The sequence below is a fragment of the Orcinus orca genome, chromosome 6 (assembly GCF_937001465.1).
Source record: "Orcinus orca chromosome 6, mOrcOrc1.1, whole genome shotgun sequence".
Taxonomy (NCBI): domain Eukaryota; kingdom Metazoa; phylum Chordata; class Mammalia; order Artiodactyla; family Delphinidae; genus Orcinus; species Orcinus orca.
Window position 1 is genome coordinate 35553980 of NC_064564.1, and position 16901 is coordinate 35570880.

At 43.4% G+C, this 16901-nt stretch overlaps 1 protein-coding gene across 4 annotated transcripts in view; it reads right to left on the reverse strand.

Annotated features, from left to right (window-relative positions):
• The window catches only part of DAPK1 (death associated protein kinase 1), a 209652-nt gene that overhangs the window by 100703 nt on the left and 92048 nt on the right, over positions 1-16901 (reverse strand). For all 4 annotated transcript variants that reach the window (XM_033411366.2, XM_049710899.1, XM_033411367.2 and 1 more), the window contains exon 3: positions 3743-3964. In XM_033411366.2, the coding sequence (XP_033267257.1) occupies positions 3743-3964 (222 nt within the window). The remainder of the gene's footprint in view (positions 1-3742; positions 3965-16901) is intronic.

Consider the following 16901-nt stretch of genomic DNA (forward strand, 5'->3'; position numbering starts at 1 on the left):
CTCTCCTTAACCACCACTGTATCCCAGCATTCTTAAGAAAGGAAAGAAGAGATGGAATATGTCACTGATGACTAAATCTTCCTTTAAAGCTGTTAGAATTTACAACAACAATAATTTTCTCAAAGGCAAAGATGACTCTTTCTCCTGGGCAGACCTAATATTTTGAATAGTCTATTAAAAATGAAAACACCTCTTCATGGCAAAGTAAATATAGATATAAAATGGGACAGACTTGTGATGTGAAAACAAGGGTGCACTTTCCCTCCTTAGCCTTTGGTACCACTGTATTAGTCAGGGTTCTCCAGAGAAACAAAACCAAAAGGATGTACAGATATAAAGAGAGAAAGAGATTTATTTTAAGAAACTGGCGCATGCAATCATGGAGGCTGACAAGTCCCAAGACCTGCAAGGGGAGTCCACTGAACCCAGCTGGTGACCCAGTAGGGCCAATGTATCAGTTTCAGTCTGAAGACAGGAAAAAGCCAATGTCCCTGCTTGAAGGCCGTCAGGTAGGAGGAATTCCTTTTTATTCAGGGTAAGGTGAGCTTTTATGTTCCATGTGGAACCTCAACTAATTAGATGAGGCCCACCCCCATTGGGGAGGGCAATCTGCTTTACTAAGTCTATGATTCAAATGTTAACCTCATCCAGAAACACCCTCAAGACACAACCCAGAATAATGTTTAACCAAATGTAGGGACACCCTGTGGCACAATCAATTGACACATAAAAGTAACCATCACTACTCCCCACATGCCCGGTGGGTGAAAAGGCTAGGACAATCAGCTCACAGGGAATGCTGGAATCTGTAAGGAGCAAATACCCAGGGAAGACAAACATGCATCTGACCCTGTGGGGGAGGGGCCATCTTCTAAGATCCCTCCTGCTTCTTCCACCTAAGAGCTGCTCTTTGTGAGCTAACTTTTTTTTTTTTTTTTTTTTTGCGGTACGCGGGCCTCTCACTGTTGTGGCCTCTCCCGTTGCGGAGCACAGGCTCTGGACACACAGGTTCAGCGGCCATGGCTCACGGGCCCAGCCGCTCCGCGGTATGTGGGATCTTCCCGGACCGGGGCACGAACCCGCGTCCCCTGCATCGGCAGGCGGACTCTCAACCACTGCGCCACCAGGGAAGCCCCTCAACTTTTATTCAAGGTCTCCACATAATGAACTGTGTAAAGCTGTGCACCACTATCCACCTAACAGAATGGCTACAATTAGAAACAAATATTGACAATACAAAGGGTTGATGGGAGCAACTGGAACGTTCATTCATTGCTGGAAGGGCTGTAAAATGGTGAAGCCACTTTAGAACACAGTTTAGCAACTGCTTGTAGAGTTAGATGTACACTTACCACATGGCCCAGCAAACCCACTCAGTGTTATTTACCCCAAAGAAATGAAAACTTATGTTCACACACATGACTGTTTATGGTAGCTGTATGCACGATCACCAAATATTAGAAACAACCCAAATGTCCTTCAATGGGTGAGTAGATAAACAAACACCACACAATGGAATACCATTCAGCAATAAAAAGGAGCAAACGACTCATGCACAAATCTCAAAAGCATTATGTTGAGTGAAAGAAGTCGGTCTCAAAAGATTGAATACTTTATAATCCTACTTATATAATTTTTGAAAAGACAAAACTACAGTAATAGAGAATGGCTCAGTGATTGCCAGAGGGTAGAGGGAAGAAGGTGGGTGTGACTAGAAGGGGAGAGTACAAGGGAGTTTTGGGGGCAATGGGACTATTCTGAATCCTGATTTGGGTGGTGGTTACACAAATCTATACATGTGTCAACTTTCATAGAATTACACAACCCTCCCCCAACATCAAATTTACTGTATAATAATTTTAAAAAAATTTAAATCAAGTGGTAAAAAAAATCTGTATGTTATCCATTCTATGCACAGGATAAATGCACCTAGTGGAAAATACCTACGAATTGGGAGTCAGTCAACAGAAGCTGAATCCAGAATATACACACGCAGGTGGAAGTAACTCCCCGGCATCATTTGTACATTCTGATATACAAAGGGAGCAAATTATATTCTTGACTTACTACGCGTGACCTGGTAATTCTCTGAAAACGCAAAACAGTTGTGATCTACATAATTTCTTTCCCAGGAACTTTGCATTCATGGTCTCTGACAACAGCCTTAAGGGAGGAAATTTAGGCTTAGAGATAAATGGTAAAGGATTTGCCCTGGATTTTGATCTTGGTTCTGTCTGGTTTCCAAGTCACCATATAAAGCCATAGCAAGGATTACACTCTGATTCCTGTCTTTTCTCTGCTGAATCCTGAGCAGGCCTCTAATCCTCTGTGCCCTTAAAACCCTGCTCTTCCTTTAAAGCAGTGGTTCTCAAGGAGGGGGTGGGGGGATGGGGAGGAGGGTAGGGGGAGAAAAGAATCTGCCCCCCAGGGGATATGTGGAAGTGTCTGGAGGCATTTTTAGCTGTGACAGCTAGGGAAGAGGATGCTATCTGGTGGGTAGAAGCCAGAGATGTTGCTAAACATCCTACAACACACAAGATGGCCCCCTGAACAAAGGATTATGCAGCCCAATATGTCACTAGTGCAGAGGTTGAGAACTTCCCAGAAACATGTATTAAACACATCCATGAGCCAGACATGTTTACGTTCTCATCTCATTTATCTCCTCAAAACTCTTTTGAGGTAGGTATTATTGACCCCAATTTATAGTTAAGAAGGTTGTTGCTCAGACACATAAAGGTATGTGCCCAGATCCCAATGGTGAGGCAAGAGGCAGTGGGCATCCCAGGCCCTTGTGACAGCAAAGCGCAGGTCCCCATAGTGCAGTGCCCCCAAGGCTGGGCTTCCTCTGTATACCTCCCTTCACTTCCATCTCCCCTGGTCTCAAAAATCACCTCTTAGCCCTAAGAGATCTGCACATTAGGGGGAGCTGCTGGGCTGGCAGAAGGACACATCTTAATTCGAGGCTCCAGGAAATGGGTGGTTCACTAAGAACCACCCAGGATTGCTCCATCCATCCCTCCCTCTGCCCTCAGGGTACTAATGTGTGTCCTCCATCCAAACAGCCCAGAGACACTCCCAATGGCGTGTTTTTGATGACTTCCTCTCCTCTCCTGCCAGCCCATGTTGCTGGACTCATGACCAGGAGTGGGGCCCTCAGGCAGAGGGCCAGGGACAGGGGGATGCGTCACAGAACATCACGCTACAGTTTCCCACAATAACATCCGATGGGCAGGGTGTGCCTGAGAAAATCAGCAAAACGCTTTAAAAACAATCACTCACCCTGAGTGATTCTGGTTCACTTTTACCCTTTCATATGAGTGTTGACAGTTCCAACAGTTAAAAATGGGGTGTGGTAAGACAGAGGGAAGAGAATAGAGAAAGAAAGAGAAAAAGAGAAGTAGGAAAACAGAGGGGAGGCAGAGGAACAGCGTGACAGGAGGGAAGAACGTAAGCCTAAAGCTTAACATGAAACTCAAAAGGCAGACGACCTCAAGACAAACGGGGAAGAACCCCAAGATTGGGGACCCACCTGCAGATCAAGTGGGACCCCATCAACGGAAGCTGCTGCAGAATTACTCCAGATAACTGCAGCCGGCCTCACAGCGCACCGCCCACTGCAGTTCTCGAACTTGGCAAAGCCAAGTCAATCCCTGACGAGGCTCCGGGGCTGGTCACTGCGCTGTCCAGCTGCCGGGAAGCCTGCAGCCCACCCTCCTCCCCGCCCAGCCACAGCACTCACAGTTCCAGGATCAGGATGACGTCCGTCTTGTTCTCATAAACCTCGTGCAGGGTGATGACGTTGGGGTGCTGGATCTCCTTCAGGATGCTGACCTCCCTCTCGATATCCTCACGGCTCACGCCCCGCCGGCTGGATTTGGTCCTCCTCTTCTTGATGAATTTGGCGGCATACTGTAGACCAGTGCTTTTCTCACGGCATTTCTTCACAACTGCAAACTGCCCACTGAAGAGAGAAGGCAGAAGAGGTCCCAGGTCATTTATACATCCTTTATTGTTCACTAAAACCCAGGTTTGGGCAAGGATGTGGCCCCATGCCGGTGGTGGTGTGTGTGTGGCGGGGGAGGCGGCGGGGGGAGGACAACAGGATTACAAATAGGAAAGTCCAAATTGTGGGAAATTAACAAATTCACCAGAGAAATTTCTTCTGTATTTCAGTTCCATTAAGCCTGTCTCTTTATGAACATTGTTGCAAAGAACAAAAATTTATTTTCTTGAATTAAATGTTATTAATTGGTAATATGCCCCCGTTTCTCTGCTCTCCTCCATCTCCCCCATTTCAGATTCAGGGGCCACAGGAAGGAGCTCCCTCCTGTCTGACCTCATTTCCTTGTTCTTATCCTGTATGTCTAGGAAAGCAAGGGATCGGGACCAACAGAAAAATATATAGGGCCCTGCCTTCAATGAAATATTTCTAGCACCAATATTTGTCAATTGAAACACTCAAAACAACAACAAACAATACAGGTATACCTCATTTTATCATGCTTCACTTTATTGTGCTTCATAGATATTTTTACAATTTGAAGGTTTCTGGTAACCCAGTATTGAGTAAGTCTGTTGGCTCCATTTTTCCAACAGCATTTGCTCACTTTGTGTCTGTGTCACATGTTGGTAATTCTTGCAATATTTCAAACTTTTTGATTATTGTTATATTTGTTATAGTTATCTGTGATCAGTGACCTTTGATGTTATCCCTGAAAAAAGATTACAACTCGCTGAAGGCTCAGATGATTGTTAGCATTTTTTGGCAATAAATTATTCTTTAACTAAGGTATCTACATTGTTTTGTTTTAGATAAAATGTTATTGCACACCTAACAGACTACAGTATAGTATAAACATAACTTTTATATGCATTGGGAAACCAAAAAATGCCTGTGACTCACTTTATTGTAATATTTGCTGCATTGCCGTGGTCTGGAACTGAACCTGTGATGTCTCTGAGTCTGCCTGTGTATATTTTGTTCACACTTCAGGGACTGATAAGTCACATGACCTAAGTGAGACCTTTTGGAGAATGTGAGACAAAGATTTTTTCTGAGACACTTTGACCCCCCAAAACTGCTGCCAGTCATCTTATGACCACTCTTGATCTAAAGTAGAGGCAAAGCTGGTAAAAGGAAAGAAACCAGTAACACTGCAGTAACACTGTGGAATGGCTGGATCAACCTTAGCCTGAAGTTATCTGCCTTTAGATCTTTCAGCAACGTAAGCCAATAAAATTCCCTTTACCACTAAAACCAGTTTGATTTGGGTTTTTTATTTCTTGCAGAGGAAAGCACCCTAAATTCGACAGCAAGCAACCAGAGTCTCCTATCCACATATAAAAGAATATAATAACAGAGCTTGACAAAATAAAGTGACTATGTAAGCAGCTGAAATCTTGAGAAGCAAGTAGGCTACCCTGAAAGTAATGGAAGGATGCTTCCTGTGTCAATGGCGGCACCTTCACTTCCTCCCTAACACCCTAGTGCCCAGGGTCCATCCACCCATCACAGGATCTGTATATTTCTTGGCACCTTCTAGGGAACTGCCATGTGGAGAATTACCACAGTTATTTCTAGCTAGCTTTATTCTCCTCACAAGAAGACAAAAGGGAGACAGAAAAATCAAATTAAGGTTAATATTTTGATGTCAAAGAATCGATACTTTAAAACGTTACTCATTTACTTTGGCAGCGGGAGGCCAGTGAAGAAAAAATACATAATGAAGGATTATTTTTACAGCAGCGTCAATTTTTTTGCATGACAGCTTATTAACACCATCTTTCCCCCTGCAGCAGGATAGCCGAGAAGCTGAAGAATAAATCACATCGGAACCCTAGCACCTATTGCCCGTAAACTCACAGCCTTAAAGAGTCATGGGATCTGTTATGACTTTATTACAACCATTTCCTGATTTCTTTGGGGAGTGAAGAACTGGGCTTTCTCTCTGGTGGGGGGGGTGGGGTGGGAGGTGAGCAGCGGAGATGGGGCTTATGGAGGAAAGAGGAAAAACAGCCTGAATACAAAACAAAGTTAGTTACTGCTTTACAGAGGCCAGTGAAGTGGTGCTTGTATCCGCTCTCCTCTCAAAGACAGTACCAAGTCCCCACTGAGTGCTCTCAAGGGGCCCCGGGCCAGCCCAGGACCCCCAACCCATAGCAACCCATGCTTCCAGGAGCTGGGCCTTGCACATATCTTGCAGTCACAGACACTTGTCTCGGGGGCTGTAAAGGCAGACTCAAGGCAAACTCAGTGGTTTGAATCACTGCTTTAAAAAACAAAAGCAAAGAGCCAAAAGCCTGCTGAATGCAAGCCTAAACTCAAAGACTATTCCGAATGTGTTTTCACTGCCAAATGTTCCATGCTGACCTTTTTTTTTTTAAAGTTTTGGACATTCTTTTTTTTTTTAAGCTAAACTTTTAAAAAAAAATTATTTATTTATGGCTGCGTTGGGTCTTCATTGCTGCGCACAAGCTTTCTCTAGTTGCGGCAAGCGGGGGCTACTCTTCATTGAGGCGTGCGGGCTTCTCATTGCAGTGGCTTCTCCTGTTGCGGAGCGCGGGCTCTAGGCACCCGGGCTCAGAAGTTGTGGCTCGTGGGCTCTAGAGCACAGGCTCAGTAGTTATGGCCCACGGGCTTAGTTGCTCCGCGGCATATGGGATCTTCCCGGACCAGGGCTCGAAGCCGTGTCCCCTGCACTGGCAGGCGGATTCTTAACCACTGTGCCACCAGGAAAACCCTTCACGTTGACCTTTGATGCTTTTAATTATGGGAAGTGAGAGCATCAGGCCTCCCAACCCTAAGGGCTGAGTTCAGGCATGGTTCTGAACGTCCTGTGTGTCGAGGCCAGTAGTGTGTGCACAGATCTAAGCTGACCATGTTGCCCAGGTTTGCAGCGAAAACATCTGGAACCCATCCCCTCACCAAATCATTGATCCCCCACTCACACTTCAGGGTCCCCACATGAGGGGTGCTGGTGGGAGAGGAGGGGCCAGCAGGTGGGAAAGGCCCCCGCACAGGAGAGGATGTGATTCTAGTGCCCCACGGCAGCACGCTAGTGCTCTGAATAACCCTGGCTGCAGAGGGTCAGACGAGGGTGTAGAACAATTTTGGAAAACACCTTTTAGACTTATCTCAATGCTGTCTCTTTAAAGACACTTCTCCTTATTTATTGCCAATTCTTGAACAATCTGCCTCCCCACTCCCTTGCTCCAACCAGTGCTCCACCCCTGAGTCCACAGGGAACCTCATACCCCTCTGTGGCACCTGCTGTTTCCTGTTTCTTGCCCATTTCCACCCCTCCCAAGACCGTAATCCCTTCAGGACCGAGGGCTGTCGGGTGCATCTTCTATCCCCGAGGCCCTTGGTGCAGAGCCCCGCCAGGAGCCCACGCACAATGCTGATGTCCTGCTCTTGAATTCCGAATCTATAACCCTAAAAACCAGAGGTGCTAAACTGAAGCTGCCTCACTGTAATTCCATAGAGCCGTGGAGCCGCGAGGGGCTCACACTGCCTGTATTTGAATGCCTAGTAGCTGCGTACCTGTGGGCTTACTTAACCTACTTAACCACTCTGCCTCACTTTCCTTACCTGTAAAGTGGGTACAATAGAGTGCCTACCTGGGAGGGTTGTTGGGATGGAGGGAGCAGGGATAAATGAGCTAAGATGGGTCAAGTGGTTAGAACAGTTCCTGGCAATAGTAAATCTTCAGTAACTGTGAGCTATTTTCTTCCAAAACTGGGGGATTTTTTGTGTTTTTTTAAATTTACTTTTTGGCTGCATTGGGTCTTCATTGCTGCGTGCAGGCTTTCTCTAGTTGCGGCGAGCGGGGGCTACTCTTCTTTGCAGTGCACGTGCTTCTCACTGTGGTGGCTTCTCTTGCTGTGGAGCACGGGCTCTAGGCATGTGGGTTTCAGTAGTTGTGGCACGCAGGCTCAGTAGTTGTGGCTCACAGGCTCTAGAGTGCAGGCTCAGTAGTTGTGGCACACAGGCTTAGTTGCTCCGTGGCCTGTGGGATCTTCCAGGACCAGGACTCGAACCCGTGCCCCTGCATTGGCAGGCAGATTCTTAACCACTGCGCCATCAGGGAAGTCCCCCAAACTGGAGTTATTGTCATTAGCTCACGGTTGCTCAAATCTCAAAGCGCTGCAGTATTTACCCCCAAAATGTCACCTCTCAGGACTGCCTGGGGGAAGAGAGCCCTAAATGGAAAAGCAACACCAAACACACACACAGCAGGGCGATACTCTGTTAAAGTATGTAAAACTGCTGCTAAATCTGGAGGCTGGCTCCAGCCTTCCAACACAGCGTCCTGTCCCCCTTCTTCTCACTGCCCCACCCCGAGGGAGAGGAGCTGCTCAGGACTCCTGGTCCCTGAAGCTGGCTGCACTCAGTGCCTGGGACGAGGATGGAGTCCCAGCTGAGCCACATGCAAGGCCCACAGGGAGGGGCTTGGTGTGACTCGGTGATGCTCGTCGGGCATTTCCACAGGGCCACCTCCTCAGGCGACCAGCAGGCTGAGGACAGACTCCTCAGAGAAGACATTCTTCTCTAACACAGTGATTTGCTTTGCGAGGCCTAATTCCAGTTGGGCCGTTGGTTAACTGCTGCTGCCATCCTTCCCTGCCTGGGCACCTGGCCCCCGTCTCCCTCGCGCCCACATTCCACCCTGCATTTGGCCACATTGGGGGAAAGTCCTCTTCTCCAACACCCCCCCCGCCTCAATTGAAAAACAATTTGCTTGGGATTTTTGTGGCAAGGGCTTTTAAATTGTGGGCTCCCAGAGCAACATCCTGCTCCAGCTTCCAGGGTGAGCTCTGGGCAGGAGGAGGGTAAGCACACACAGAGAAGCCAGGCCACCACTGCTGCCCACTTGGGGGACTGCTTGTCGCTCCAGCCCCCCTCCCGTGACAAACACACGAGGCTCCTCAGTGAATGATGCCCACACAGGCTGTGGTGACGGTTCCGTGGATGGGGAATGTACCTTCCTCACTAGAAAGCAAAAACTCACTGTATATTATCATTTAAACTTGACAAAACAGAGTACAGGCTATCCTCATTTTTTGTGGGATCCATATTTGTGAATTCACTTACTCCCTAAAATTTATTTTTAAACGAAAAAATCAATACTCGCAGTACTTTTGTGGTCATTTGTGGATTTGAATAGCCAGACGTGCATGCTCCCAGCTGAGCTCGGGCAAGGCCACACTCTGCCTTCCTTTTTCAGCTCTCACACTGTAAACAGTGTCCACTTTACAGTCTGTTTAGTGCCATGGTTTTTTGTTTTGTTTTGGGGTTTTTTTTTAATTGAATTTTGTGTTTTTTGTTTGTGGTTTCACTATTTAATGGTCCCTAAACATGGCTTTGAAGTGTTGTCCAGAAGCATGGACGCTATGGTGCACCTTATAGAGAAAACGTGTGCTAGATAAGCAGTGCTGGCTGTGAGTTCACTGTTAGTGAATCAACGATATATATTAAATAAGGTACCTTTAAAAAGAAACACACATCAAACAAGGTTATGCATTGATCTGTTGATGAAAATGTGACCAGAGGCTCACCGGTACCTAACCCTGTATGTCCTCCAGAACCAATGGTTCAGTATCCATTAATTCAGTGTTTGTGATGAATTTATAGAACATACCACAATGAGAATTAACTGTGTGTCATTTTAAAAAACTCGACTAACATTCCGTCATTTAATAACTGACAGTTTGCTGCACTAGGTACAGACAGCCACACTCATTTTAAAATGAAAACTTTTACTTCAATGTAATAAACATTTATTAAGCTCTACTGGTCAGATGAGTATAAAAACAAGGAGACCCACCCTTGCATTAAAGAATTACCTACTTAAAAAAATGTGTTTTATACACAATCACAAATTTTATTAAAAAGAGAAAAACTTAGAGGGCAGACAGCAGAAGCAAGAAAAACGACAATCCTGCATCCTGTGGAACAAAAACCACGTTCACAGAAAGACAGACAAGGTGAAAAGGCAGAGGGCTATGTACCAGATGTAGGAACAAGATAAAACCCCAGAAAAACAACTAAATGAAATGGAGATAGGGAATCTTCCAGAAAAAGAATTCAGAATAATGATAGTGAAGATGATCCAGGACCTCGGAAAAAGAATGGAGGCAAAGATCGAGAAGATGCAAGAAATGTTTAACAAAGACCTAGAAGAATTAAAGAACAAACAAACAGAGATGAACAATACAATAACTGAAATGAAAAATACACTAGAAGGAATCAATAGCAGAATAACTGAGGCAGAAGAACGGATAAGTGACCTGGAAGACAGAATGGTGGAATTCACTGCTGCAGAACAGAATAAAGAGAAAAGAATGAAAAGAAATGAAGACAGCCTAAGAGACCTCTGGGACAACATTAAATGCAACAACGTTTGCATTATAGGAGTCCCAGAAGGAGAAGAGAGAGAAAAGGGACCCAAGAAAATATTTCAAGAGATTATACTCAAAAACTTCCCTAACATGGGAAAGGAAATATCCACCCAAGTCCAGGAAGCGCGGAGAGTCCCAGGCAAGATAAACCCAAGGAGAAACACACGGAGACACATAGTAATCAAATTGGCAAAAAATTAAAGACAAAGAAAAATTATTGGGCTTCCCTGGTGGTGCAGTGGTTGAGAATCTGCCTGCTAATGCAGGGGACACGGGTTTGAGCCCTGGTCTGGGAAGATCCCACATGCCGCGGAGCAACTAGGCCCGTGAGCCACAACTACTGAGCCTGTGCGTCTGGAGCCTGTGCTCTGCAACAAGAGAGGCCGCGATACTGAGAGGCCTGCGCACCACAACGAAGAGTGGCCCCCGCTTGCTACAACTAGAGAAAGCCCTCGCACAGAAACGAAGACCCAACACAGCAAAAATAAATAAATAAATGACTAAACTCCTACCCCCAACATCTTAAAAGGAAAAAAAAGAAAAGAAAGAAAAATTATTGAAAGAAGCAAGGGAAGAATGACAAAAAACATATAAGGGAACTCCCATAAGGTTAACAGCTGATTTCTCAGCAGACACTCTACAACCCAGAAGGGACTGGCATAATATACTTAAAGTGATGAAAGGGAAGAACCTACAATCAAGATTACTCCACCCAGCAAGGATCTCATTCAGATTCAACGGAGAAATCAAAAGCTTTACAGACAAGCAAAAACTAAGAGAATTCAGCACCACCAAACCAGCTCTACAACAAATGCTAAAGGAACTTCTCTAAGGGGGAAACACAAAAGAAGAAAAGGACCTGCAAAAACAAACCCAAAACAATTAAGAAAATGGTAATAGAACATACATATCAATAAGTACCTTAAACATGAATGGATTAAATGCTCCAACCAAAAGACACAGGCTTGCTGAATGGATACAAAAATAAGACCCATATATATGCTGTCTACAAGAGACCCACTTCAGACCTGGGGACACATACAGATTGAAAGTGAGGGGATGGAAAAAGATATTCCATGCAATTGGAAATCAAAAGAAAGCTGGAGTAGCAATACTCATATCAGATAAAATACACTTTAAAGTACAGAATGTTACAAGAGACAAGGAAAGACACTCCATAATTAATGATCAGGTGATCAACCCAAGAAGAAGATATAACAATTATAAATATTATGCACCCAACATAGGAGCACCTCAATACATTAGGCAACTGCTAACAGCTATAAAAGAGGAAATCGACAGTAACACAGTAATACTGGGGGACTTTAACACCTCTCTTAACACCAATGGACAGATCATCCAAACAGAAAATTAATAAGGAAACACAAGCTTTAAATGACACAATAAAGCAGATAGATTTAATTGATATTTGTAGGACGTTCCATCCAAAAACAGCAGATTACACTTTCTTCTCAAGTGCACACAGAACATTCTCCAGGATAGATCACATCTTAGGTCACAAATCAAGCCTCAGTAAATTTAAGAAAATTGAAATCATTATCAAGAATCTTTTCTGACCACAATGCTATGAGATTAGGTATCAATTACAGGGAAAAAAACCGTAAAAAACACAAACACATGGAGGTTAAACAATATGTTACTAAATAACCAAGAAATCAAAGAGGAAATCAAAAAATACCTAGAGACAAATGACAATGAAGATCCAAAACCTATGGGATGCAGCAAAAGCAGTTCTAAGAGGGAAGTTGATAGCAATACAATCCTACCTCAAGAAACAACAAACATCTCAAATAAACAATCTAACATTACACCTAAAGGAACTAGAGAAAGAAGAACAAACAAAACCCAAGGTTAGTTGAAGGAAAGAAATCATAAAGATCAGAGCAAAAATAAATGAAATAGAAACAAAGAAAACAATAGTAAAGATCAATAAAACCAAAAGCTGGTTCTCTGAGGAGATAAACAAAATTGATAAACCATTAGCTAGACAAATCAAGAAAAAGAGGGAAAGGACTCAAATCATTAAAATTAGAAATGAAAAAGGAGAAGTTACAACAGACTGCAGAAATACAAAGCATCCTAAGAGACTACTACAAGCAACTCAATGCAATAAAATGGACAACCTGGAAGAAATGGACACATTCTTAGAAAGGTATAACCTTCCAAGACTGAACCAGGAAGAAATAGAAAATATGAACAGACCAATCAAAAGTAATGAAATTGAAACTGTGATTAAAAATCTTCCAACAAACAAAAGTCCAGGACCAGATGGCTTCACAGGTGAATTCTATCAAACATTTAGAGAAGAGCTAATACCCAGCCTTCTCAAACTCTTCCAAAAAATTGCAGAGGAAGGAAAACTTCCAAACTCATTCTATGAGGCCACCATCACCCTGAAACCAAAACCAGACAAAGATATTACAAAAAAAAGAAAACTACAGACCATTATCACTGATGAATATAGATGCAAAAAACCTCAACAAAATACTAACAAACAGAATCCAACAACACATTAAAAGGATCATACACCATGATCAAGTGGGATTTATCCCAGGGATGAAAGGATTCTTCAATATATGCAAATCAGTCAATGTGATACACCATATTAACAGATTGAAGAATAAAAACCATATGATCATCTCAATAGATGCAGTAAAAGCTTTTGACAAAATTCAACACCCATTTATGATAAAAACTCTCCAGAAAGTGGGCATAGAGGGAACCTACTTCAACATAATAAAGGCCATATATGACAAACCCACAGCAAACATCATTCTCAATGGTGAAAAACTGAAAGCATTTCCTCTATGATCAGGAACAAGACAAGGATGTCCACTCTCACTACTATTATTCAACATAGTTTTGGAAGTCCTAGCCACGGTAGTCAGGGAAGAAAAAGAAATAAAGGGAATACAAATTGGAAAAGAAGAAGTAAAACTCTCACTGTTTGCAGATGACATACTATACATAGAGAATCCTAAAGATGCTACCAGAAAACTACTAGAGCTAATTAATCAATTTGGTAAAGTTGCAGGATACAAAATTAATGCACAGAAATCTCTTGCATTGTTATACACTAATGATGAAAAATCTGAAAGAGAAATTAAGGAAACACTCCCATTTACTACTGCAACAAAAAGAATAAAATACCTAGGAATAAACCTACCTAGGGAGACAAAAGACCTGTATGCAGAAAACTATAAGACACTGATGAAAGAAATTAAAGATGATACCACAGATGGAGAGATATACCATGTTCTTAGATTGGAAGAATTAATATTGTGAAAATGACTATACTACCCAAAACCATCTACAGATTAAATGCAATCCCTATTAAATTACCAATGGCATTTTTTACAGAGCTAGAACAAAAAATCTTAAAATTTGTATGGAGACACAAAATACCCTGAATAGCCAAAGCAGTCTTGAGGGAAAAAAATGGAGCTGGAGGAATCAGACTCCCTGGCTTCAGATTATACTACAAAGCTACAGTAATCAAGACAGTATGGTACTGGCACAAAAACAGAAATATAGATCAATGGAACAGGATAGAATGCCCAGAGAAAAACCCACACACCTATGGTCAACTAATCTATGACAAAGGAGGCAAGGATATACAATGGAGAAAAGACAGTCTCTTCAATAAGTGGTGTTTGGTAAACTGGACAGCTACATGTAAAAGAATGAAATTAGAACACTCCCTAACACCATACACAAAAATAAACTCAAAAAAAAAAAAGAGAGAAAAACTTTAGCTAAAAGGAGCAAAGCTTCATATAAAAACACCTAACCTAATTTCCAATGTGATTTTTTTGTCTAATTTACCAATATATGTAATTTAAACAGTACCCTTGTAGTCACTCAGTGAACTGTATCCAGGATGCTATGCAAGGCATTTTACACGTATTATCTTATTAATAATCACAACTATGAGATTCACATTATCACTGTCTCTTCTATCAATGAGAAAACCAAGCCTCAAAGAGACTTTAAAAATTGCCCCAAATCATTCAGCAAGTAAATTGCATAATTGAGAAATGAATTCAAACCCAAGTGCATTTGCCTCCAAAGCTCTATTCACTGAGCACAGTTGCTGTGCTGGGCTTGTGTCCAGTTTGTCTGAGATACAAGCCACTCCCGTAAAGTCACAGACAGGACTGGAGTATCATTCAGGAAAGAGTTTTGTGAGGGCAAGGCAAAGAGAGGGGCCTTGTGGTTAAGTAAGTTTGGGCAATGCAGCCTCCTCCTCCCCACTGAAAACTCAGACAGTGTTTTAATTAGCTGAAACCATGGCTTTAACATGCTCAGAGGGGCTCTGCAATAAAAAGAGAACCCTGTTTGTATGTGTGCTTAGGAAGCATGATACTAACAATAAGAAAGAACCACAGAAGGTGCATTCTCAAGGTCAGCACACAAGGATCACACACAGTTGCGGAAGCATTTGTGTATATTTCACTGCTCATTAAAAATAAACTTATTGTGGGACTTCCCTAGTGGTCCAGTGGTAAAGCCTTCCAATGCAGGGGACGCAGGTACGATCCCTGGTCAGAAACTAAGATCCAACATGCTGCAGGGCAACTGAGCCAGTGCACCTCAACTAGAGAGAGAAAACCCGCACGCCACAACTAGAGAGAAGCCCGTGTGCTGCAACGAAGAGCCCACGTGCCGCAACTAAGACCCCATGCAGCCAAAAATAATACATACATACATACATACATAACTAAACCTGTTGAAGTTTGTTTAATCCAGTAAGGATTTTATTTTATTTTATCTTATTTTATTTTGGCTGGGTTGGGTCTTCGTTTGCTGTGTGCGAGTGGGTGCTACCCTTTGTTGTGGTGCGCGGGCTTCTTATTGTGGTGGCTTCTCTTTTTGTGGCGCACAGGCTGTAGGCGTATGGGCTTCAGTAGTTGCAGCACGTGGGCTCCATAGTTGTGGCACATGGGCCCTAGAGCGCAGGCTCAGTAGTTGTGGCACTTAGTTGCTCTGCAGCATGTGGGATATTCCTGGACCAGGGATCGAACCTGTGTCCCCTGCACTGGCAGGCGGATTCTTAACCACTGCGCCACCAGGGAAGTCCCCAGGTTTTGTTTTCAAATTTATCTCTCTGTGGCAGTTTTGCTCTCACTTGGGGAAAGACTGGATGGACACACAATGTTAGAGAAAATGCTGCATTTAGAATGAAGAGCAAACTGGCTGGAGTGACAATTTTTTCTACCTTATGGGTTGGTACCTACCCTAGGGCCTGACATTTTCAACATCGACCTTGATCCAGACACTACATTTGAACGAGCTCCCACCAAGGAAGGTGGGTGCGGATTCAAAAAGAGTGACTAAAACAGGGTGTAATTTTTTCTTTGATTTTAAATATGTATCTACCCGGTGCATATGACAGTTAAAATTATTTTTGGTAACTATTTATGATTGTGACTTCCCCACATTAATGCTGGAAACAGATCTGGATTAAATCAAACAGCTGATCAGTTCCATCTCTCCCCTCCTCCCAAGATTTGCAAAAAGGTTTTTAATTAACACAAAATAATTTTTACTTTTGAATTCATATATCAAGCCCGTGGCAAAATTTTAGTGCTGGTTTATGGGTCATCTATTTGTCTTGAAGAACTGCATTCTGAGAGTGGCATTGACTCAAATCCTGCTAGAATACTGAAATTACAGGTCTTATATAAGAGGTGAGGTGACAGAAAAGATTTTTCAAGGATGAGTTAACATTTGATAATAATTCACATTTATGGCAGGGGATACAAACCCCAAAGGGTTTATAGAATAAGGAAGGGAGAAGCATGTAACGCTATAATGTGGAAAGGGCCACAAACAGGACATAGCCACTCAGGGCCACTCCAGGCGAGAGGGTGAGGTCAGGAGGCCCAGGCTGTGTCCTGAAGGCTGGGCTCCAGCCAGGAGAGGAAGAAAGTGTGTGTTGGAGGGACGCTTCCAAGAGCAGGAAGAGCGTGACCCGAGGCAGGGGGGCATGAAAGAGCCTGCATAATATTTCTGAGGGAGGAGGAAGTGATGGGGGAGGTATGAGGGATCCCCACAATCATGGCCCTGCCCAGAGTGGAGCAATGCCAGCCCCAACTCTGCCAACAACATGGGAAAGCAGGGAACTGGCTGAGCCTCAGTTTCCACATCTGTGCAAGGGCAACGGCAACATGAAATGAGGCCACTCATGTGAGTGCAGCACATCAAGCACATGTAAAGAATGAAAATTAGTATGCTGTCTCAGCTTCAGATTTCTCAAAGAAGCCAAGATGGTAGTATTTCAGAGGCTGAAAAGCAGCACCTAATTTCTTCTTGGCATTTTTCTTTCCAACATCTTTGAAATCTGAGTGTTAAGTCTCTACATTTTTTTTCCCCATTAGGACTCAACAAAGCTATTTTCATTTTGGGTGGGACCTATTTGATTTTTACCCCCTTGGTTCCTAAAGGATCTTGTGACGTTGTTTGTATGCTGAAGT